Source organism: Trachurus trachurus (genome assembly GCF_905171665.1).
Source record: "Trachurus trachurus genome assembly, chromosome: 24".
In the NCBI taxonomy this organism is placed as follows: Eukaryota; Metazoa; Chordata; class Actinopteri; order Carangiformes; family Carangidae; genus Trachurus; species Trachurus trachurus.
This window is the reverse complement of record NC_139910.1, coordinates 20474090-20497724: the sequence shown is the minus strand read 5'-3', so window position 1 is coordinate 20497724 and position 23635 is coordinate 20474090. Positions and strand designations below refer to the sequence as shown.

General features: G+C 42.4%; 1 protein-coding gene across 2 annotated transcripts; it reads left to right on the top strand.

The window, feature by feature from the left end:
* Positions 1 to 3654: 3654 nt before the first annotated feature.
* Positions 3655 to 21871, top strand: meis2b (Meis homeobox 2b; the record flags this gene model as incomplete). 2 transcript variants are annotated; one of them, XM_084001262.1, is made up of 11 exons in its annotated part: positions 3655 to 3881; positions 4676 to 4817; positions 4907 to 4957; positions 5106 to 5156; positions 5243 to 5389; positions 8441 to 8555; positions 16508 to 16647; positions 19686 to 19762; positions 20683 to 20741; positions 20838 to 20927; positions 21813 to 21871. In XM_084001262.1, the coding sequence occupies exons 1-11, from the start codon at positions 3679 to 3681 to the stop codon at positions 21869 to 21871; spliced, it is 1134 nt and encodes a 377-aa protein (XP_083857388.1). In that variant the 5' UTR covers positions 3655 to 3678. The 2 variants fall into 2 exon arrangements, with proteins under 2 accessions (XP_083857388.1, XP_083857387.1); XM_084001261.1 differs by having other exon boundaries at positions 20799 to 20927.
* Between the last annotated feature and the right edge of the window lie 1764 nt (positions 21872 to 23635).

Genomic DNA, 23635 nt, shown 5'->3' with positions numbered 1-23635 from the left:
TTAAAGAAAAAACATAGGCATTCAGTGAAACCTTGTTGGAAGAGAGCTGGAGACCTGAGACTGACAAACATTCACAGATTCACAGGGAAGATGAGCAGATGACTGAGAGACATCCTTAAACATCATGTTTATTAGACTTCTGTACATGACTGTGATTTTGGATGGTTGGTGCACAGAAAATATGATGTAGTGGTCTTATGCTACAACCATACCATACTGTGTGGTCAGTAAAAGATTAATAACTCAATCAATCACTTGACTTAATATGAATCAGTCTGTGTTTTTAACTGAATTGAAAATGAAAGGTAAGAGTGACACAAAGAAGAAGAAAAGAAAACAAACAAAGATGAAAGTGAAGAAAATAGTAAAAATAAAAATAAAAGCAGGAAAACAGCTAAAGAAAAATGAGATAAAGAAAAGGATAGAGAAAAGGAAAGAAAAGAAAAAAAGATTTTTTAGCAGCAGTTTCACAATACAGTAGATAGCTCTTAAAGCAGAAGTAAGTGGTCCGGTCGTTTTCGCTAATGCTGCGTTCCAGGCAGGCTTTTGAAATTGTAAATTACAGCTTCAAGTCACAACTTACGACTTTGTAGCGTTTCAGGCAACCCACTCGTGTTTTTCCGACCTGTTTTACCGGTGAAAGTCACTATAACGGCCACTCGTAACTTCCGACCGGTGAACTCGTACCAGATCGAACTGGTACCACTTCACGGTCGGAAAAATACGAGTTTCCTTGAACGCACCATAACAGTCCTCGTCCCTACGTCGCCACATTCACGGCGTTCCTTGGCTGCACACACAGCCCTGCATGCCGTTCTCTCTCCTCATTGGATAAAAACTGTAGGATACGATAAATGTTTTCTCTTCGGCTCAGAGCAGAGCAGAGGGACTGAGAGACCCGTGTTTCAGTCCAAACACTCTATGTAAGTGATTGCTGTCGGAAGATATAACTATTTAAGACTTATATTAACACAAATATATCACTTGCTTCTGCTTTAAAGGAGACCCTAACCCCAGACCCCAGACCTCTGACCTCCTGCTTTTGGGTTTATTAGTACCAGGCAGTGAACACCATACACTCCGCTCCCACTTTATCCACTGAACCAAGCTATACACACACACACACACACACACACACACACTGCTAGGTTTAGGATGAGGTTATCTAAACTAAAAGCCTCCAGCCTGGTCTTTGTGACGACTGCCTGTTACACCATGATGGAGGTTCTGTTTAGTTTGTGGGTCAGTGGAATAATAGTGATGATTATGAGATGATTTTTAAATTAAAGTTACATTAAATTCAGCTACAGATGTCAGCAGTGAACAAATATAAAGCATCAGTTAGTTACCGTATTTGCTTTTGTAAATGAGTTGTATGAATGTGCATGTGTGACAAAAACAGTGAGTGGTCCGAGTGTCTAAAAGCGCTATAGAAGTGCAAGTCCATTTACCATAGACTGTATAGTTGACCATGTCAGGGTGAAATCCTGAAATCCTGGTCCTGATCTGCTTCTAGCAGCAGAATGTCCGCGATCATGTCTTACACTTCACCTCACATGTTTACTTATCCAGTCCTGACACGACACTGGATGAGGGTCCTAATGCATCAACCCTGTGTATTTATTTCATGTTATATTCATGTAGGATTCACCCACTTCATATCAAGGTTGGTAAATGCTCTTCAGCCTCAAACAAGCAACTAACAAACAAGCTGGTGTCCTTTTGTTCTTCATTCATTCTGGATGTCTTTTTTAATTTGTAAAACGTGCGTATAAATCAAATGTGGTCAAAGAAGTAAACAACATGTATAAAGTAATTATCTATATCTTTCAATACATACAATAATTGGCCTATATTGGTGTATGTAGCCTATAAGACATAATATTATGACATCATATAAGCTATGTAATATAACAATTCATAATATACAGTATAGGCCTACATTTCTGTATGGGCAGCAGTAGGCTATTTTACAGCCCGAGTTCCACTCGGCTTGAAGCACTGGTGACCACAGTGATGGGAATAACGGCATTATAAAATAATGGTGTTATGGTGCTACTTTTTTCAGTAGACTGATCAAAAAAGTTACTGTTTCCCCCTTTACAATAAAATGCGCCATTTCTCGACTCAAGAAGTCCTGTCACAAAATAATGCACCCGTTAAAGTGTACTACGTTATTTACGTGTAAAGTGTATGTTATTCTACATGTTTTAAAATAGCAAACGTGCCCAACAGCGCTGGTGACAGTATGTACTGGACTGACTTCGCATCTTCTGACACATGTGACAAGATTTTGGTTGTTTAAAGTTTGAAGGACTGCATTAGAGTGTAACGTTGGAGAGAAATCTGTCAATAATACTTCCCTACAAAGGCAAAGTGCAGTATTGTATCTGTAAAGATGCCAAACTGAGAAAAACAGCTTTTTGTGTTTTTCATTGTCAGGTTTAAGCATTATGAATAACTACCAAGTCTATAATTGATTAGATAAAGGTGGACTGAATTAAATGTATTTTGTAGTTTGTCTTTCTGACCAATTTTGACAGTTTTATGGCAGATACTGCACTTTTGCCTTGGTTTTGGTGCAGATACTGCATTTTGGCTTGTTATTAGCTACAGATAACGGCACTTTGCCTTGGTTTTACTCCAATGGAATTAAAGAGTAAAGTATAGAATGTAGAGAGTACAGTATTCTTTGCAGATACTGCACTTTGCCTTGGTTTCACAGCCCAATAACTCTGGAAATTTTAGGAGTACCAATATCAAATTCTATCAGATTGAAGAGAATATGCCACACTTTTGACTGGTCAAAAAAAATAATTGAAAAAATGCAGATACTGCACTTTGCCTTTGTAGGGCAGAACAGGCTAAACACTTTTATGTGTCCAGTAGGTCGTGGCTCATGTGTTTATTTTGAAAGTAATGACCGGAAGACAAAGTTTAAAAACACAGTAGCCTGTCAGCCCCCCCATCCACACCCCACCCCACCCCCCGCCTTCGTCATCAGCCTATAGACGCTCCGCGGCAAACCTGTACACACTGAGCTTGACGGCGCGCGAGGCATGGGCACGAGAGCGCTGAGCACAGTGTACTGAGCCGGACAGTCAGTCAGTGGCGGCAGTGCACACACACAGCATCTAACACATGATCACTGACCCTCCAGCCGGTTGTCGGTGTATGTGCTCCGGTGCTCTGTCTCCTCGGTAACGGGCCGACCGATGCTGTTTCCTGTCCGCTTCACATGTCTGCGCGCTGACTTCAGTCTACAGTGACTTCTCGGGACAGAGCCGGATTATAATCTCTTCTTGGATTTACGGTTTCCTCTTCATCAGACTTCTCTTCACACGGCTGGAAAGTGCGCGCGGAGATGGCGCAAAGGGTGCGTCTCATTTTTATTTCATTTCATCCAGGCAACATTTTCTCTCATCTGACAGACTCGTTGACTTTATGCTGATGTATGAATGAAATGTTGTACTGCGCTCATTTGTTAAACGAGTTCCAGGTCTGACACAGCCTCCAGTAAATTAATTGGAATATCAGGTGTCACTTCAACCAAATGTGTCCCAGTTTTTATTCCCTATCATTTAGACAGAGAAAGGTTGTTTTTGTCACCGGTTGATGTCTCGATGTCCTCTGCAACTGTCACCTCAGTACGACGAGCTTGCTCATTATGGAGGCGCGATGGACGGAGTCGGAGTGCCCACCTCCATGTACGGTGACCCGCATGCCCCCCGGCCCCTGACCCAGGTCCACCACCTGAACCATGGGCCGCCCCCGCACCCGACCCAGCATTACGGAGCCCACGCGCCGCACAACATCATGCCCAGCAGCATGGGCAGCGCCGTGAACGACGCACTGAAGAGAGACAAGGACCAGATATACGGGTGTGCATATGATACAAATATTAGCCTATTATTATTACAAGGTTCACAATAATAACAACTCTACATTATTATTATTATTATTATTATTATTATTATTATTATTATTATTATTATTATTATTGTTGTTGTTGTTGTTGTTGTTGTTGTTGTTGTGCTTATGATTGTTATAATTGTCGGTATTGTTAATGTTAATATTTTTGTTGTTAATAGCCTATGATAAAGTAATAAAGTGGTTATTGTTTTTAATAGTGTTAACAGCAACATTATTTAACATAACAATAATAATGACATGATATTATAATTATTGTCATTATTATTAGTAGTAGTGTTATCATTTTATAATTAGAATAATTGCTGCTATATGTCTATAAAAGTCTAATAATAGATGATAAGGATTAATACATAAAAATAACAGCCTAATAAAACCGTTGTTATTATTAGTAATCGTTTTCTGTGGTTGTGATTCTTGTTATAGTTATATTATTTAAATATTGAGGTACAATAATACTTACTTTGGTTTTCTTGTTATTGTTTCATAATAAACTGGTTTTATTTCAGCTGTGAAACTGAAATGTGTTAGAAAAGCTGCAGTCATTTTCGGTGCAAGTGAAGTCTGACTTGACATGAACGGCTGTTCTCAGCTCAGTGTGAAGTGATCAGACCTTATAGTTCCGATGCACGGAGAAGGACCAAGTAGCCATGAGCTGCAGCTCTTGTAGGTTGGTGTTTGGTGTGGTGTCAGTGGAGGTCCAGGCCTCAGAGGGAGTGTAACCGGCCCGTCCTCTGTGTTGCAGCCACCCTCTCTTCCCTCTGTTAGCGCTGGTGTTCGAGAAGTGCGAGTTGGCGACCTGCACGCCCAGAGAGCCCGGGGTGGCGGGGGGAGACGTCTGCTCGTCCGACTCTTTCAATGAAGACATAGCCGTGTTTGCCAAACAGGTGAGTACACGTGCTGAAAATACGGGAAGTATAGGCCCACATTTCCCTTGGAGTGAGTGTGATGGGCTCTCCTTTCTTTCCCGCTTCAGATCCGCGTAGAGAAACCTTTATTTTCCTCCAATCCGGAGCTGGATAACCTGGTGAGCGCCTCCTCCAATACCTCAAAAAACATTATTATTATTATTATTATTATTATTATTATTATTATTATTATTATTATTATTATTGCGAAAATGACAGGTATGATCATTTTAACAAGGCGGCTCATTTTTAATTCACCTGTTTCAGATGATTCAAGCGATCCAGGTGCTTCGGTTTCACCTCCTGGAGTTAGAGAAGGTGAAGTTCTCTGCCCTTGCTCACGTGTTATTCCTGGTCACAGATAAAACTACAGGCTCTAATGGACTGACAACCTCACTCCGCAGGTCCACGAGCTTTGTGACAACTTCTGCCACCGGTACATCAGCTGCCTCAAAGGCAAAATGCCCATTGACCTGGTCATAGAGGACCGAGATGTCTGCAAGTCGGACTTCGACGACCTATCAGGATCCTCCACCAACCTGGCAGATCACGTGAGTCCACCTGCCGCTCTGATTTCAAACATGTGTGACGTGATTGTGAGAAATGTGTGTGTTGCTGAGGAGGCCTTTCATGTCTGTGACACGATCCAGAATTTATAGAAATCTGTGTCTGATCGACTGCAGCTCAAATACATGAATGGACTTTCTGTAAGTCCTGGACACAAATGGCTCGGTCAGCTTCTCTCAGTTTCCATTCATCAAGGTTGAGGAAAAGTGGCTATAGAAGGATTGTTTTGACCTGTAGGAGTTGCAACAGTTCAGCAAGTGGTCACTGGAAATGATAAAAAAGGAAGAACCTCAAAATCTCATCACTTCTTAACATCTAATGGACATCAATACTTATTAAATTAATGAATGAGGCTGCTGGTTGATAGACAATATTCAGATTTCTTCTGATTTGTTGCTTGAGCCGTGTTTTCTCACTTTATTTGAAAAGTACAATAATGATGATGATGACGATGACGGTGATGGTGATGATCTTCACACTGCAGCTGCCAGTGCTGTGTTTGCTCTCGTGCTTTAGTAGTCCCTCTCAGACAAGTGTTTTCTCAGCCAATTGGATTATTACAGCTGAAGTGGAGGGGGTCTTTGTGGGGCTGCCCCCCTGCTGCGCGCCCTGACACAGCCCCTTCCTACGTTTCAACCTGTGTCCATTTAGAAAGAAGAAAACTCAGATGGCGACTCAGTTACAGACTGTAGGTCTATACTCAAATTCATCCACTTGTCAGCGGAGTCTGCATGGACCAACGACACTGCTGCTGCTGCAGGTTCCACACTCATAGATGTGTGTGAGTGTGTGTGCATCATAGACTAAGCGATGTTTGTTAAACTGTGACACGAGCTCTGACGTTTGATTTTCTTTAAATAGAAGGCTACGGTTCAAATCGGCCTAAAGTCTTCAAATGATTCTTATTTTTCTTTCTTTTTTCTGTCTCTAACTAGCCTGTCATACTTGGTGCTACAAAAACTGTTCAATTTTCAAAATGTTCAGCCTTTTCTGGAGATTCTTGAATGTGAACAATCTATATATATTTTTCAAAAGATTAAGCTTCGTCTGCAATATTTTTGCCCTTAGAAATGAAATGGTGAATGGTGTGAAAACCCTTGAAGTCGTTCTGCTCTGTGAACTCGAACTACCTCATTCATACTTTAATCTAAATACTTTTCAACCTTAAACTGCTCACAAGACTTTCAGCTATTAAGCTTGCACAGATTTTACTCTTTAATTTGTGCTTGTGCTCCCCCCCCCCCCCCCCCCCCCCCCCACAATGTTAGACATGTTTGTTTTAGTTCAGAAAATCTAAGCTGATGGACAAAATCATGAGCTGATTTGCAGAGAAAAGCAGAAATGAAAAGAAAAATCTTTTTTTCTAACAACAACAAAGGATGTTTGCGAACATCTTTTGTTTCTTATTCCCTTTGTCCCATATATTCCTATGACAGTTAGGATATTTAACTTTGAGCCCTAATCTTTGTCTCACTCAGTGAAAAAAAAAATTGCCCACATATATATATAATAATCATGGCAACCTCTGCATGGGGGCACACACCTGTGTTAAACTAATTTTTAGGAACATGTAGGATTTTTTGGGTGTGTATTAACTACTCTGTCAAAGTCCAACACACACAAACACATTGGATTCAGACCCGTGGATTGACTGAGTTGGTGTCAATCAAACATTTGGCAGTTTTTCCCAGTTAGTCATAATGATTAAAGTCCAAAGTACACACATATACAATCAAGGCCCAGTGAAAACACTAATGGAAATTTTGAACAATGAAAACTGCATTTGAGTCCAGTTGCTCATGTTTTACTGTGTCCTGTTGTATGACAAATTCGATTTGTGGAAAGCCAGGTGAATGAAGCTGATGAAATTAAATTTGGACAGGTTTTATTGAGGCAGCGGCAGTAAAATCTTTTTCAAATCTTCACTCTCAGCATCAGGTTAGACTTAGAATTGCACAGTAATAATAATATCACAGTGCTGAAGTTTAAAGATTGTGGTGGGTGAAGCATCTAGATGAAGAGGTCTGACGCCTCCATGACATCACTCTGGTTTGAAGCTCACAGTGGCCTGCTGTGCTGTTTCCATCTTGCCAGCACTCAGCTGAATGCCTGGCTAACCCAAAGATGTGCAAAGAGGAGAGGAACGTATATTCCGAGGTAGCGGTTTGCTTTATCCACAGTCGACTGTCCTGAATCCTCTGGATTCCCTGAATCTTTCTCTCTCCACTGATTGAATGTATTGTTCCTGATATATAGCTACAGCACACAGTCCAAACTGTAGGATCCTACAGTCTTTGTTAAAATAGCAATAACAGAATAATGTCAGACCCTGTTTGATCTGACAGTGCTGAACTTGGAGGGAACAGCTTGTATTGGTTGCGGGCGGCTAAAATGTGGTGGAGGAACGTGTTCACGGTTCCTCCTTACCTGTGTGTGGATGCGACGCACGGACCCTCCAGTCCGGTTACCTGGCTTTGAACAGATGGGCTGTGAGGACACAAGATCTTCATTAGGTTGATAAACGTGTACACACATGGCGCCTCATTGAGGAGCTGCGTGTTCTCAGGAGTTGTAATCATTGTGTGGCCGGATAAGAAAAGAGGGCCCATCACTGAGGGGCCTCGTTCACACTGCGCCTTTGTCTGTGCTTCATGTTGTCATCTGCCAAGCTCTTCATCTGAACGCCATCCGGCAAACAGCTGACGCAGAGAGGCTGAAGAGGAGATCTGTTGTTTGTTTTGGGCTTTGAGCCGTCTGAGTAGCTGAGTAGCTTTGCCCCATAAATACAGGTTTCTCCTCAGCCCTGGTCTCAGACAGACCAGGACACAGAAGGATTCACATGCTGCAGGGTTGCTGAACTCTTTACTCTACATTTAAACCTCCCTATCTGAACTCAACAAAATGGTAATATTGTCCTTACATGTTTTTCAGAAAGCTGTGTCTGTAAACTGTATAAGGGACCTCATACTATTGGACCATTCTCATCTGTTTCTTCCCCCCTCTCTTTCCTTATCTCCTGTCCCCTGACCCCTCAGAACCCAGCGTCCTGGAGAGACATGGATGATGCACACTCCACGCCGTCCGTGGGCACCCCAGGACCATCCAGCGGGGGACATGTCTCCCAGAGTGGAGACAACACCAGTGAACTCGGTAGGATCTCTCTGCATTTCTCCCCCATATGAAGCTTTGACTTCTCTGTGACCTCTCCCCCAGGCCTGCTGACAGGACAGTCATTATGCGGTCACTTAAATCACTTTCTTCATTACACTGATCATTACTGTAGCGGGAAACAAACTGTAACTGTCAATCAGTCTGCAATAATGTTTTCGCACCTGTATGATTGACATTTAGAACAGAGTGTTTATTATCTTTCTAACAAGCCATTATCAAACACTGAGGCTGGCTTTTATCAACTGGAGAATGATTTAACAAATGACAGAAAACTGACGAGGTACATTCTACATTTAGAAGTAGACCTTCATGGAGGAGGATTAGAAGTATTAGTAAGTTTTTTATTTTATTTTATTTTATTTTATTTTTAATCACTAGTAAGTGGGGATAGACTGATTTGTTTTTACCAATAGCAAATTAATTCAAAACTACTTCCCCCTAGACTGGAGGGGGAAGGGGATTGGGTGAGATGAGGGAATCAAAACATTTAATATGTTGCTCATCATAATATTAAATAGAATTATTAATGTAAAAATCATCTTTATGCCCTGTGTATTAGTTTCCAGTTTCCTAAGTATAGCACTGACAGTAGGGATAGAACAACACTGAGAGGATGTAGTGTTTAGAGTTGCATTGCATTTTATAGAGGAGTTTCAGTTTTTTATGAGGGTTAGATGATTAATGATTTAAATAATAGACACACTTGTGGCAGTTTGCATGTATAAAAAAACGTGGGAAAACTTGATATCTCTCGCAAAAAAAAAAAGTTTAAGCTGATCTAACAGTGCGCTTTCAAATGAGCAAAACAACATGCGCTGTCCATTTAGCACCTTGGTCCTAATGAATATGTAACTTGAGGTGTTTCTGCCCAGTTGAGCAAAATGCTGTGAGGATAAAATGCAAATAGCTTGATTTAAGACACACATTGTGATTCACTTAACCTGGAAGTAATTGCTATGATTGCGGCTATGTCTGTATTTACTATGTTTGAAAGGAATGTGCTGTTCAGCCCAGGCTTCCACACAATTGCTGCTGCCACTGCAGGATGAGACATAGACATGAGAAAGTACCTATAGGGAAGGAGTTTTTCTCACATTTTTCTCCATTTTTGAAATGGGGAAAAAAATAATTCAGACATACAGTATTTCGTTTCTCCTGCCGAGTCATTTCGGAGCTGTCATACGAAGTTCTTGTATCTCTGCATTTCTTTGTGTGTGGCTCAGTCCAGCTACTGTTGCTGTTTCTGCTGGGGTCTCCCAAACCAGTTTCCTCTGGTGCCTTCCTCTCCTCCCTCTCCAGTCCCCGGCTGCTCAGCTTGGGGACCACTGGGACTGAGAGACCTCACCACTGCCTTCACCCCATCTCCGATCCCTCTCACCGGGGTATTTGGGGCCATCAGACCAGATACAGCATTGAACAGCTGCTGAGTGTGGCCCAATGTCCTGCCTGAGCGCTCACGCCATAGACGACTTGCACATTCTGCGCAATATATGACAGTCCACCCTCAAGTACTGCAGATGGATTTTTTTTTGTTCCTTTAGCAACTCCTCATCAATGTAGAGGGTTGTACTCATCGCAGAAAATGAGCTGCACCTATTGCACAACACTGGCCTAAATTTGATAAATTTTTCTTTCATTCAATAACTTGCCCTATTCGCTTAACTTCATCAGCTGTTTTTCTTGTTTCACCAGCTGCATTTATTTTCTAACAGAAACCTTTCCATGGTGTGTTTCCTCTTTGCTTTAGGGTTTAGGGTTGCCTTCCACTAACACTAACACCAGCTCAATTGGATCAAATTGTATATTGCACCAGTGGCCATCCTTCTTACTCTACATGACAGAAACGATTAGCTACAACACACAAATCTCCCATTTAAATACTGCTGTTTGCTCCGATTACCCAATTACTCCTCAAACAAACAAACACAAAAATGTGTTCTCTTTATTTGGGATCTTAGGCCCTTGAAGTCGTCTTGTAGCATCCATTAAATTTAAGCATTGGGCCTGAAAGAAACACATGGGTCAATCCTTAGTTAGAAGAACCGGCAGATGAAGGGTTCAGTGCTAGAATTAAATTCTTGAAGCTATAGAAAATATAATTGTTCAGATCCTCAGTGGCTGTGGACAACAGCAGAGGGGGAAGGTTCATGTAGACCTGTGGCTCCCTGACCGACAGCCTGTGTGGGTTCTCAGTTCCAGGTCAGTTAATGCTAAGATCATGTTGACTCTGGATCTGTGCTGCCTCTGAAGCTGTCCTCCTTCTCTTTATGTGGTTTCTGATGTGCTAATTGGAAGCTAAAAGGGTTTTATGGCTTGTTTTTGTTTTTCTCCCCTTTGGCCACAGTAAAAATAGAATGGACTTTAAAGCAACTTTCTACCCTTTGCCCATCAGGCATCAGTGAGTCAAGCATTGACAAGAACAATAGGAGGATGCTTTGCAAGACAAGAGATTAGGAGACAATCAGAAACAGACAGAGTGTTCTGGGTCTGCTTTTAAAACTTCAGCTAACATAGAAGTGTGACATGTATGCTTGGTCATTTTTTGATTCACCTATATCCAATATTTTGTCTTTAGGTGAGCTGAGAAAGTGTGACTAATGTTTTTTCTTAATGCTTTTTTATGATGATGATGGTGGTGGTGGTGGGAGAGTGAGGGGGGTTGGGGCGGGAGGTGGGTTGCCCTTTTGACCTGAAGGAGAATGTATAGAGGATGGGGGTGCAGAGTGCTCCCTGTAGGGATGTAAGGACAGAGTACTTTATGTTTGAGGAACAAAGGGGAAGAAGAGGGCAGAATGATCAGAGATGTGGTTGCTGCAGCAGGATCTCCTGCATGCTACCTGCTGCTTCTCCCCGGGTCTGGGGTCTATTCTCAGTCAAACACACAACCTGAAAGGATAGGAAGCTAGGATAGGATGCTAATCTGGTTTGGAGGAGTCGGCCTCCATGCAGCTGCAATAATGCATTCATACAGACATGATAAGGCAACAACACCATCTCTGTGATTTCATCCTATAATAAAGTGGTTGTGGTTGGTCTCCCTCCCTCCAGATCCCACAGACTACATCCAAACTACTACACATATTTTGCAGTGTTTCCCCTGCCATCGCACTACTTTGGCATTTTGACACTGAGGAATACGGAGGAATAATAAGACAAATAGAAATAGAATCCAAACAAATGGAATTAAATAGAGAATAAATAATAATTATGTGCAGTTTGTGCAGTTCAGAGTAAGTGGTGGTGCAGTTGAGGCTTAGGCTTTTCAGTGCTGTGATGTTGTGCAGTCTGATGGCTGCTGGCACAAAGGAGCTTTCTTTGCTGTTCCTTAGTTAGTATTTTTGGCATCAGCTACAGAGAAGACAATCTGCTTCCTGTTTACACTGGCACACATGCCCAGTGTACGGGATTGCTCATGTGCATGTTTACAGGTGCGGGTGTTGGGATGGTTTTGCATTGGTTTCTCATACAAAGCTAAAATAGACATCTGGACAGAGATCCATTTAGTTGTTGAGTATGTTGTGTTTGCTTTGACATCACAATTACTCCCAGGATTCTGCCGATTGTCTTTTCCGAGCCACTGTCATGTGGGAGCACTGTAGGTGGTGGCACTGTGGCTTTCATCACTAGCTAACCACAGGTAGAGGATGTATGTTCCTGGTGGTTTGGCCCCTCTGTGAGCTCCCAGGCTCTGGTTGTTGTTTTGTAAGCTGTGTGATATGCAGAGAGAGCTGATTTTTGATAGCTCAACCCCCAGGGGGACTTCTGGTGACCACAGCTACAGGGGCTGAGCTCTCCAAGGAATGTTTGGGAAGGGAACTGGAGGAGGAGGAGGAGGAGGAGGAGGGGGCATGAAATGTCCATTACAAAGAGCCTAATAAAACAAAAGACCCTGCACACTGGTGTAGAGAAGAGGAATGAGAGGAACAGCATGGGTTGCATTTTTTTGTAAAATCCAGAGCATGAAGAGGTGAGGTGCAGGTGTTGACTTATGAGTGATATTGAAGCATCCCCGAGACTGCAGACATTTGAAAAATACTTCAAAAAGAGATATAAGATGTTTGCTTATTTAACTCATGTTTGGTGATCTATACTTTGCAGCCTCTATTCCTGAAAATGTTAAATGCCACAGAATGGTCAGGGCTAATACAATGGAGCTGTTCTAGTCAAGTGTTTGGAGATTTGTCTGTAGTGCAAAGTTGCAAACATGTACTGTATGTTACCATCAGTGACTATAGGAGAGTGGGTGTGAAAACAATCACACAGATCTCGATATGTTGGAAAGACATTTTGCTGCAAATTTTCTTGAACAAAAAATATCTGCTTAACTGCAGATCTAAATGAGGAAGTACATGAACTTAACCTACAGAACAGAGTAAGGGTTTGTTAAAGGGACACAAACCGTCTTCCGGTTTTTAGCGATAAATTCTGTCAGGTGCAAACTCTTCACCTAGAGTCTGATGAATGGCCTGGCCGGGAAACTGTCTGTTTAGCTGGATTTCATGTATTTCTTCATTTGTGCAGTAACACTTTGTAAAAATGGCACCTCTCATTGTTGTTTGTTGCTGTTGTTACATGTGAACTGCTCCTCAGTTGCGTCTCCAATCAGCAGCTTCTAATCCTGTTCACCCCCTCACAGGGAGGCTTCCCCATGTGTTGGAAGCCTTCCAGACTGCTCCATTTAGAGGCCTGTATCATGTCTAATAAGGGGAGGAACTGCGAGGTGTCACTGATGATGGATCAGAGCCCCACTGAGCTCATTAGGTGGGCTGGGCTGGCTTTGCATCACTGATGCAGCTGGAAGTGTAGCAATCAGCTCTGCTAGACACTCCACACTTTGTCTTCTGGACATGTCAGCCAGTCTATCAGCCAAGGTACAGACCGGAAAAAAACAAACTACATTTCAAAACATACACTTTCAAGTCAAGAACATCTGATCCAAAATCACAAAAAAGCTGAACTGTGTGGGATGATAAAACAGTTAAGTAGTGACAACAAACTGAAATCAAATCTGAAACAAGACTATCAGGAGAATAAGTCAGCATGTTTGTTCCCCCTAAATTTTATTTTATTTTATTTTCAGTGATCATTATATCTCAGGACTGTGTAAGATTTTTCAAATGGATATTATGACAGGAACCATGAATTTTGTTTATTTTGTTTACCCCATGACATCTAATATAAAATAACAGCTGCAGTGTGGAGCAGGAAAAAAATAGAATGGAATCTGATGCCAAATGAAATAAAGAAATTGCAATAATCATAATAATTTTATAAGGCTTTCAGAATAAACTAAGAAAGAGAAACAAAGAGACTTTGTGTGTCAAATTCACAGCTTGATTAGTCCTGTGTCAAAGCCTCAGTGTAAGTTTTTCTGATTATTGTTGTTCCGGTGTACAGTACAAGCTGCAGAATAAAAAGGGTGCAGTCTCATTTGTCAGTAAGTCAAGTTTATGCAGTGCTGATGGCATCTCTCTTCTGAAAGTGTACAAAGCTTTTGGTTGGAGCAGTAGTCCTCCTTCTACTGTTCATAAAGAGGACTGAAGTGTGTGACAGCAGCTCGGCTAGAGGACAGGAAGACCTCTCTTCATATCTCAAGGTGCTGCTTTTTGCTGCTTTTTTCTCCCATAGCCTGGGGGCAATATTCCAGCCACCCCCCCCCCCCACCCCCCACCCCACAAACACATACACACACACGCATACATACACATACACATACACACACCGTCCCTCCCGTGTCCCGCATGCAGACACTGGCAGGCAGGGAGGGGGTGAGGTGAAGGGGGCAGAACAGACTAGCACGGGTGTACAACTTTGGGACTGCATCGTCACACACTGGTTAGATCACCCGAGCTGCCATGGAACAGTCAAAAGAGATTAGTGTAGCGCAGGATCTGCCCCGCGGCTTCCCCTCTCTGGAGCGCAAGGGGAGGCGGGCGGGGGGGGGGTGTTCCTTAGATATAATTAAGCAGAGCCAGTCCTGTTTTTTCTTTCTTTCTTTCTTTCTTTCTTTCTTTCTTTCTTTCTTTCTTTCTTTCTTTCTTTAGATCTATGATCTGAAGGTGAATCATATAGTTACAGTACACTACACCCACACATACATTCAAATCACTGTTTATTACTTTGGCTACTCTTTGATTATTTGATTTTGTCTCATCACTTGCATCAAGCAGGTTGAAAAAAAAACATTTACTTGCCTGAAATATTTAGAATCCAAAATAACAAGAATATAAAAGAACACTAGGCACATATTTTTTATTATGTAAGTATTTAGAAAGAACATATACGATAATAACATATATAAAAATGCTACAATGTGTACGAGTTTATCAGAATTGAATAGATATTATATAGCTATAGATATGTAATTGATGAGACGTGTTCGTCTTCATCAGCCTCCCTCTTGACAGAGGATGAGTCACTGTTCAACAGAATAGCTGGACATTGTGTGCGCTTTGAGGCAGGTTGTGTGTGTCAGAGTTTCTATTCCTCTGTCTTAACCTCAACACATTGATTATTCTAGAGCCAGGTTGTCTTCACCTTATCAACAGTGAAACTTGAGAGTCTCTGTCACTGATTATCTCCATTCACATAACTTTGTTCTGATTCTGATCTGATTTATGGAGAGCTTAGAATTAACACAGTACAATACTATGAGACAGGAATACAATGATACTAGGACTACTATGATTTTACCAAAACCACACCACCAGCACCACCACTTTCACCAAAGGGAACCTACCCCAGAATGGCGTAACTTAACCAACAAGCTGCTGGAGTGGTGGAGGACAAACCACAGAGCGGAGGACAGGCAGTATGAACTCTGATCCAGTGTGAGTCAGGGCTGGACACCATCAGTCAAAACTCCCACAACCCCCAGAGCCCTAAACCCTTGAACACATCCTTTTTAATGTCAATATTCATTGGGTGAAATATTTATGCATGAATATGGCTCATATAGGGGCGTTTGATTGATGCATCTCTAAAAACAAAAAGACATGCTAGGGCAAATCTTAAGAAAAGTAGGGTTTCTGTCCCGCCTCGGGGGAGGAGTCTCTCAGATGCATAATTCACATGCCCTCCAGGCAGGCTTTCAAGGCTTCTCTGCCCCGAGGGCAAGAAAAATAACCACCACTGTTAAAAGTAAATCATCTCAGCTGATGCACAATTAATGGCACAGAGGGAAGGAATGGGAGTGCCCCTTGTGTAGTGAGAAAGAGAGAGTTATCTTGCAGGGGCGGAAATCTCAGCTTAGAGGAAGCCTCCTGTTTCCATCCACAGTAGTTTCCTGCTGAAATCAAACAGGGATGCTGCTAATGGCATGGATCCCGAGCCCGGGATGCTGCCGCACTGCAGACAATCTGACACAGACGTTGTTGTGTGGGGGGTGGGGTCGGGGGTGTTGGTCACTGAACACATGAGAGCACAAAGGTGACGGCTTCATGTCCTACTGACCCTTCCACCCACACACTCTCTCATTCTGCCTCAGTTGCTTGGGTAAATGTCTGACTCCAACTTCAAAAAAGCACAGGGTTTGATGTTGGCCTCACTTTATAAAGGAAATCATTAGTCTTATTTCAAGTAGAGGTCACATATAAATAAGTAGTACATGGCACTGATTCTGACTGCAGTCTGCACGTTCATTATTTCATGTCAGGCGCACAGCTCCCACACTCATTACTTCATGTCAAACGCGTGGCTCAGATTGAATTAATAGCTCACAGTTTTATGGAGCTCCCACCCCGAAAACTCCTCTTCATTATCCAGCGGCTGGGGAGTCAAGCAGAGGTGAGAGGAAGATTCTTATATGCTGTCGTGCCACAGAGGAAAATTCCCCACAACTGCCCCTTCACAGCACATCTCAGCGAAAGGAGGATGAAGAAGAAATGAGAATGAATGTTTTCTCATTTCTTTTCTCTTCTGTTTGATTGCAGGAGATGGCCTTGACAACAGCCTGGCATCACCGGGCACGGGAGATGAGGACGATCAGGACAAGAAGAGGCAGAAGAAACGAGGCATCTTCCCCAAAGTGGCCACAAACATAATGAGAGCGTGGCTGTTCCAGCACCTCACGGTAAGAAGAATCTACCCTGCACCCTGTGAAGCCGCTTCCTTATATGAGCCAGATCCAGCTGCAGCTTTTCTCAAACACATTTTTGTCCTCTCTGTAACGGCACCCTTTCACTAAAGCTAGAGATGACTGTTGTCTAACCCTAGCCCCCTCTATTTTTGCCGAGGAATGAGCTCAGGCAAGATTTCCTAAAAGCATCTCAATACCAAGTTCATCTTTGTTCTGTCGTAAAAGAGTGAATGTGTGAAGCTCCTTTTGAAAACCAGTCTTGGGTTTGTAAAGAAATCAGTAGCCTCCTGCTCACAGGCAGCGGCAGAGCGCTGGGGTGGGTGGGTGGTGATGTTCGGGTGGGGAGATGAAGAAAGTCCCAACCAAGATACCACCACTGCTTCCTCCTCATCCTTTCTGCCTCTCCTGCTCTTAGATGTGGTGTAACCCTTCACTTGTTAAGTTTGTAAGAGGCCCACACAGGTCCTGTACTTGGAGTAATCCCTTCTTTTCTGCAGCCCACCTTTAGATTTTCCAGATAAAAAAGGGGTATAATTGAATTATCCCCTCTCTGTTCCCCGTCCTCTTTCAGGCCTAATTTGTTAAGCACAAGTGTTTGCCCTGGCAGGATGTGCCCATGAAGGGTGTGCAAGGAGACTTTGGCCTCTGAAAAGGGCTATTGCAATACCAAAGCGATCAAGCATTCATCAATGGCCGAGTGTGTGAAAGGAGCAGGATTATGTTTTGTCAGATGTTTCAGTGTGAGGCCGTTGTAAGAAGGCTGCCGGGGGCAGGGGCTCTGTCCACCACCAGCCGTAGCCTCCTGCTTTTGTCATCTATTCTGTGTTGTGAAGACCCTTAAACATCCCCTTTTGAGGAGACTGTGGAGAAAGCAGCTGTGAAAGGTTTGGTTTAATTATATTATTTGTTATAGGGCCATTAGTCCATCGTAACTGTTGGTTTCCTGCATTTAATCAAAGAGATCTGTGTCACAGTTTGAATTTGAGGAGCAAACCTGGACTCCACAGGAGGCAACAGTGTTGTATCAGAGGCAATGGAAATAAAAGACTGAATTTATTTAGTTCACATGTGATGTCAAATTGGAAAAGAACAAATTGTTCAACTCCTTGTTAGCAGCAAGATCTTTAATGGGGCTGAGGTTGAATGGCAAAATAGAATATAAAAAAAAAGAATAATGAAAACGAAAAGGTTTTTACATGGTCTAAATATCAGATGAAGAGGAGTTCAAAGGAGTGAGTCCAACTTGATTAGAATGGAGTGTGACTGTGATTTGGTTTTAGTTTTGTACTTTGTTTGATCAGATTATTGATTGTTGAATATTGCTAAGCGGGAGACTGCTCTAGGTTTTTTTTAATCAGTTTTTTTTGGGCAGATCTTAAATTACATCTATCATTCAGATGATTACCTGAACCAAGATTAGTGTTCATAGTGAGTGCACATCTAAACCATCCTCTGTGTGAGATGGAAGTGCAGATCCATAATAAGTTTGATCCTGATGAGAGGCGTGTCTGCAGCTCACTCATTGCCTGATGATGATGCTGTAAAATCAAAGTCACCTTATCTCAGTCCAGGTGAACAGGTGTTGGAGCAACATGTCAAGAGTGCTCTCCTCCACCGTCATTGAATACCACAAGGGAATATATATATAGTGTTGATCCTGCTAGAACAAACTTGGAGCAGTGGAGCTGATCTGGAGGATCAGCGTTGGTGGAGTCACTGTTGCATATTCATTGCATCTGTGTATTCATGACTGTGTGCATGAATGCTCTTTTATGTCTGCATATATAAGTGTACTGATGTGCGTTTGTGTGTGCGTGTGTGTGTCTGCTGTGATGAAGTGGTTGAAGATCATCCTTCACTGACGACCACAGGAGGCGGCTGCTGGTCTGACAGCAGTAGAATGGGGACTGGCTCGCAACCCTGCTCTCAGAGCACAGGTCACCTCTGTCTGCCATCTGCTGCCCCCCTCCAACTGTCTCACACGGAGTCAGCAAATGGACTGGGGCTGGAGGGCAAGGGTTTTAGCAAGGGGTTCAGGACGGGGGGGAGGGGGCCATTGTGCCTCTTTGTATCCCACCCGGTCATTTGTCAACCTATGTCAAATAATGCCACGTGCTTTCAGCCTCAAGTGTTTGGGGCCACACTGTGGTCGGCAGGCCTGGTACTACATGGCTTTGATTAGGAGGCATCGAGACGTGTTGACTGGTCGCTAGGGAGTCGGGACAGGTACGAAGAGTACTTGACTACTTGTTGACATCATTATTCATGTAGTGTTTCGCTACTCATACACCTGCCAAAAGTACAGTGTATCAACTCACATGGTGTTGTGTGCACTACAGAAGCTGAGACCAGGAAAAGTGATGTCTGGAAACACAAGAATACAAGAAGTACCCTCCACCCTACCCTTATTTAGGGAGACAATTTTATCATTATTATTACCCATTTATATGGGGCACTATAATAGAATTGACAATGTCAGTTTGTGCAAATCAAAATGATAAATATAAGTATAGACAGAAATAACTGAATGAATGAATGAATGAATCTTTATTGTCATTCTAAAAGATGTACAATGAAACTCTGTTTGGATTTTCTTGGTGAAAGATAAAGTAGAAGCACACAAAAAATAACAACAAACAATAAAGTAAATGATAATGATAATAGCAGCAGCTTTATAGTGCATTAACTTATCGAGGGGCAATGGCAGCCACAGCTCTGGGATAGAGGCTGTTTCTTAGTCTGCTCTCCCCATCCAGTTTTTATGTGGCTAGACCAACCAATCTGATATGAATAAAGTTCAATTTGAATGTGGCATGTTTATGATCTAATCAACAGGGAGAAAATAAAATACTCAAGATGATCTGGTGGAGCAGACAAAGCATTTGGTGGGGTGTTGCCCCCCTTTCCCAGGCCTGTCGGTCATCCTCTGTCTCTCCATCTTCTGACTTCTCCTGCACTTCAGGGAAAATAATCACATCTTGATATTCATGAAGTTTGACTTACTAAACGACTTATCTTTTTGTCCCTCACAGCACCCATACCCCTCAGAGGAGCAGAAGAAACAGTTAGCGCAGGACACAGGCCTCACCATCCTTCAAGTTAACAACTGGTAAGACTTAAAAGCAGTTTATCACATACTTTTGATCTGAATGTTCTCACACCCTAAATCAGTCTGGGCCTATGTACCATCAAACACGTTTCAATAAAGTTCATATCTCAGTCTGTGAAGGAAGACATGATTTGCAGGCTGCAAATAAAAATTGTGAATATTCTGGCTGTACTATTGTTGTCAGTTTGATCAGTATTTCAAATTAACACGATTCCTTAGTCTCTGCTGACATATTGATTGATATCATGATTACTTGCAATACATTTCTTACATATAGCTCCTTTAATGTTTAATGTATCAGGTTTCCACCAGACCTGCTTATATAGACCCACCCCTGATCCATGAGCACAGACCATCACATATCAAAGGCTTAGCAGTCAGAATAAACAGTGAGACATTGGCAAAGAGGTTAACCTCACCACAGCCCGAGGCTACAAGGCTAAATCTAAATCAATACATTTGTAGACGTGAGACTTAGTCATAATGGAATAAACTTGGTTATTAGTCGGATCCCTGGAGACACAGTGAGATACGACTGCTTCAGAAGCTACCAAATCAAATGTGATGTTTTAGAAGATGCATGTATATCTTCAGAAATAACCAGTGAAAGGAAAATAAACTGTGATTCCTGTTTAATTAATAAAAACTCACTGCTATTTCATTGTCTTTTTCCGAGGCTTTTGGCTGTTTCTTGTGGCCTTTTTTTTTGTGTTATTTGCTCTGGAATTACATGGGAGATGATGTGAAATATTTGGATTCAAGTCAGAATTCTACAAAAAACAACAAATTACATGTTGCACTAATCCCCTAATGTAGGATTTAACCTGAAAAAGACCATGACTCATAGAGATGCTAGAAAGTGATTCTTGAGTTTTCATGTTGATTTCATGGGTCAAATGTGTTGTGTTCTTTGTTTCCAGGTTTATTAACGCAAGGAGGAGAATAGTCCAGCCTATGATTGACCAGTCTAACAGAGCGGGTAAAACCTCATTCAATGTTCAGTGAACTTGATGACAGTACGACAGTGTGGCTATAGAGTGGTGTTTGTCTGACACTCCAATGTTTCCTCCAACAGTGAATCAGGGTTCAGCTTACAGTCCAGACGGCCAGCCAATGGGAGGTTTTGTTCTTGATGGGCAGCAGCACATGGGTCTTCGACATGGAGGTGAGCAGTCTTCTCTGCTCTACAGACTGTAGACCCTAATCTCTCTGTATCACTGTGTCTCCAAGACAACCGTTGTTGTACAGCAGCAGCAGCTTCAGAGGGTGGAGGTGGCGGTTGAGGTGTAAGGGTTGTACCAACAAGTTCACCTGTTGTTACAATGTCAGTCATTAATACCAGTACTTCTCTGGAGTCTAAGAGAACCACACTGAGTTTTCATTGGAAGTATTTGTTTCCTTCATGTTTCCTGCTCTCAGCAGCACAGTGGTTAACACGGTTGCCTTGCAGCGAGACAGTTTTAAGCTATGCATGTTTTCCCTGTGCCCGGTGCATCTGCAGTTTCTCAAGTCCATTTGATTAACCAACGTTAATATTAATTCTCTGATTTTGCAAAATCAACCAACATGAGCATCAGTGTCTGTAAAACTTTACAGAAGAGGAACTGCGAGACCTTAGATTAGTACAAACAGTTTTAGTCTAAATCTAAAACCAGCAGGTGAAGACTGTACACTTATTAAACTCTCAGCTGTAGTAGGACTAAAGACAAAGATCATATACTGACACAGTAAGACATGTTCTATGTGAGTGACACAATTTCTGTACTCATCATCATTCATATTACAGCTTCCTCTAGCAGTGACATGATTACACAAAGAAAAGGGGGGGCAGTTATATTTGTATAGCCCATTTTTACAAACAGTTTGTCACAAAGGGCTTTACACAGCATCATAACAATGTAATTAATTGAATAATGATTTAAAGATTTGAATTGTAACCTCTTATTATAAACGTCACGTGGAAGAATGTCTCCATTAGTTCCATGGTTTGTCCTCTGTGTGTCACGCTGTCGCTGTTTAACGCTACAGTACATTTACTTCTTTGTTCTAGGACCCATGGGTGGCATGGGCATGAACATGGGCATGGATGGGCAGTGGCACTACATGTAAAACCTCTCCAGTGAGGCGAGCCTGAACAACAGGGTGAAGTAAGTCTCAGTCCATCTCCATCTATCTCTGTCCCTCCCTCTTTTCTTCATCCTGTCTCATCACAGTGTCACCGTCTGAGTAAAGTAATGTTAGCCTTAAACCTCAAAGCCTTATATGATTATGATATGATTGATTATTTCTTCACCAGGGTTTAGTTTAGTCCTGTTGATGTTACATCTTTTAAAACTGCCCCTTTGCACCTATAATCACTCACATGTTGGGAGACATTTCTCTTTCCACATAACTTCCTCTTTTGCTCTCATCCCTCTAACCTCTTCTTCCTCCATTTGCCTTTACATCGATCTCCCACATGCGATCTGATTACGCATGGGACTAATACTCCCCCCTCCTCCCCCTTCAGCCTATATCAGGTCCCCACCACCGCTGACAGTTCTCAAATCAAGACACATTGGCTGCCAGAGGCACCGGAGCACGGAGAATTTTATTTAACACCCACTCTCCACTGCTCAATGAGCCTCGCTGTAATGACACTTACCTTGATTAATAGAGCTCTTTATATGTAAATACGGGCTGCATTTGCTTCAGTTTTTTCAAGGAGCCAATTTTCAGCAACATCGCCCCCTTCTCTCCCTGGGTCTGGTAATTCCCCCGGTTCTGCTAATAAAGCTGAGAAAACACTGACACTTCATCTCCAAAATAATAAATAAATACATTTGGATTTGCACGGAGCTACCAGCTACCAGCCAGAATTAATGCTTTGTATGTGTTTTTGTATGTGTTGAGAGTGTCTGCCGACTGACAGTACATTTTTTAGCACAGAGAGATGATGGGCATTACATTTGGAGTCATATGTTCATGTATGATAAAGCCCAAACTAAGACATTCATCTATTATGGAAAACACAATCTCACCTCTGCAGGGCCGTTGCTAGGAATTCTGAGGCCCCTTAAAGAATACTAAAGTGGGCCCCTGCCCCCTGACTTTTCCACTTTTTTTTCTTAGACTATACGTATGTATTATCATTTTTTATTTAGCCTACTTTGTTTTGATGCTAATGCAGCATTACTATGAGTATTAGTCAGGGTCTTATGCAGAATAATTCAGTCATTCAAAGATTAGACACTGGGGTTTTTTTGTGGGCCCCACTGGGCACTGGGCCCCTAGAATTATCATCACCTTTCTCCCCTATACAACGGCCCTGCACCTCTGCTTAGTGCAGCTGACTCACCATAGGTTCGTTTGACAAAGAAGCTGATTTCCACAGTGACCGTATGTGGTTGAAAGCTTCAGCACAAACCTGTTGGAGTTCAAATGTCTTCATTTTAACACATCAACAAAGGCAACAAAGATGGAGCACAATGCTTTCTCTTCTTCTGACTCCAAAGGAGATTATCTAGAACAATGATGTTTGTGCTGTGATTCTGAAGAAAACACTCAATCCAGTTAATATGCCATTTAATCGTGTTGGTGTGTGGTGGGGACATTCTGACCTTCAGTCCTCTGACCCTCTTTCCCCTGACTGTCTTTCCTCTGGCCTTACTGTATGACCTCTTACCCTCTGTTCTTTGACATTATGATCTTTGTCATCTGATTTTCTATCCTCGCCCCGTGACTCTGTATGTTCTGATCTTTTCTCCCCTCCGACTCTCCGTACTCTGTCCTCTGACCTCCTTCACTCTGACCCTTTGTCCTCTAATCTTCTGACCTTCTGTACCACCACCAGGCCTCCATGGTTGGCTCAGGGATTTTCTTCCATCCAGCAGT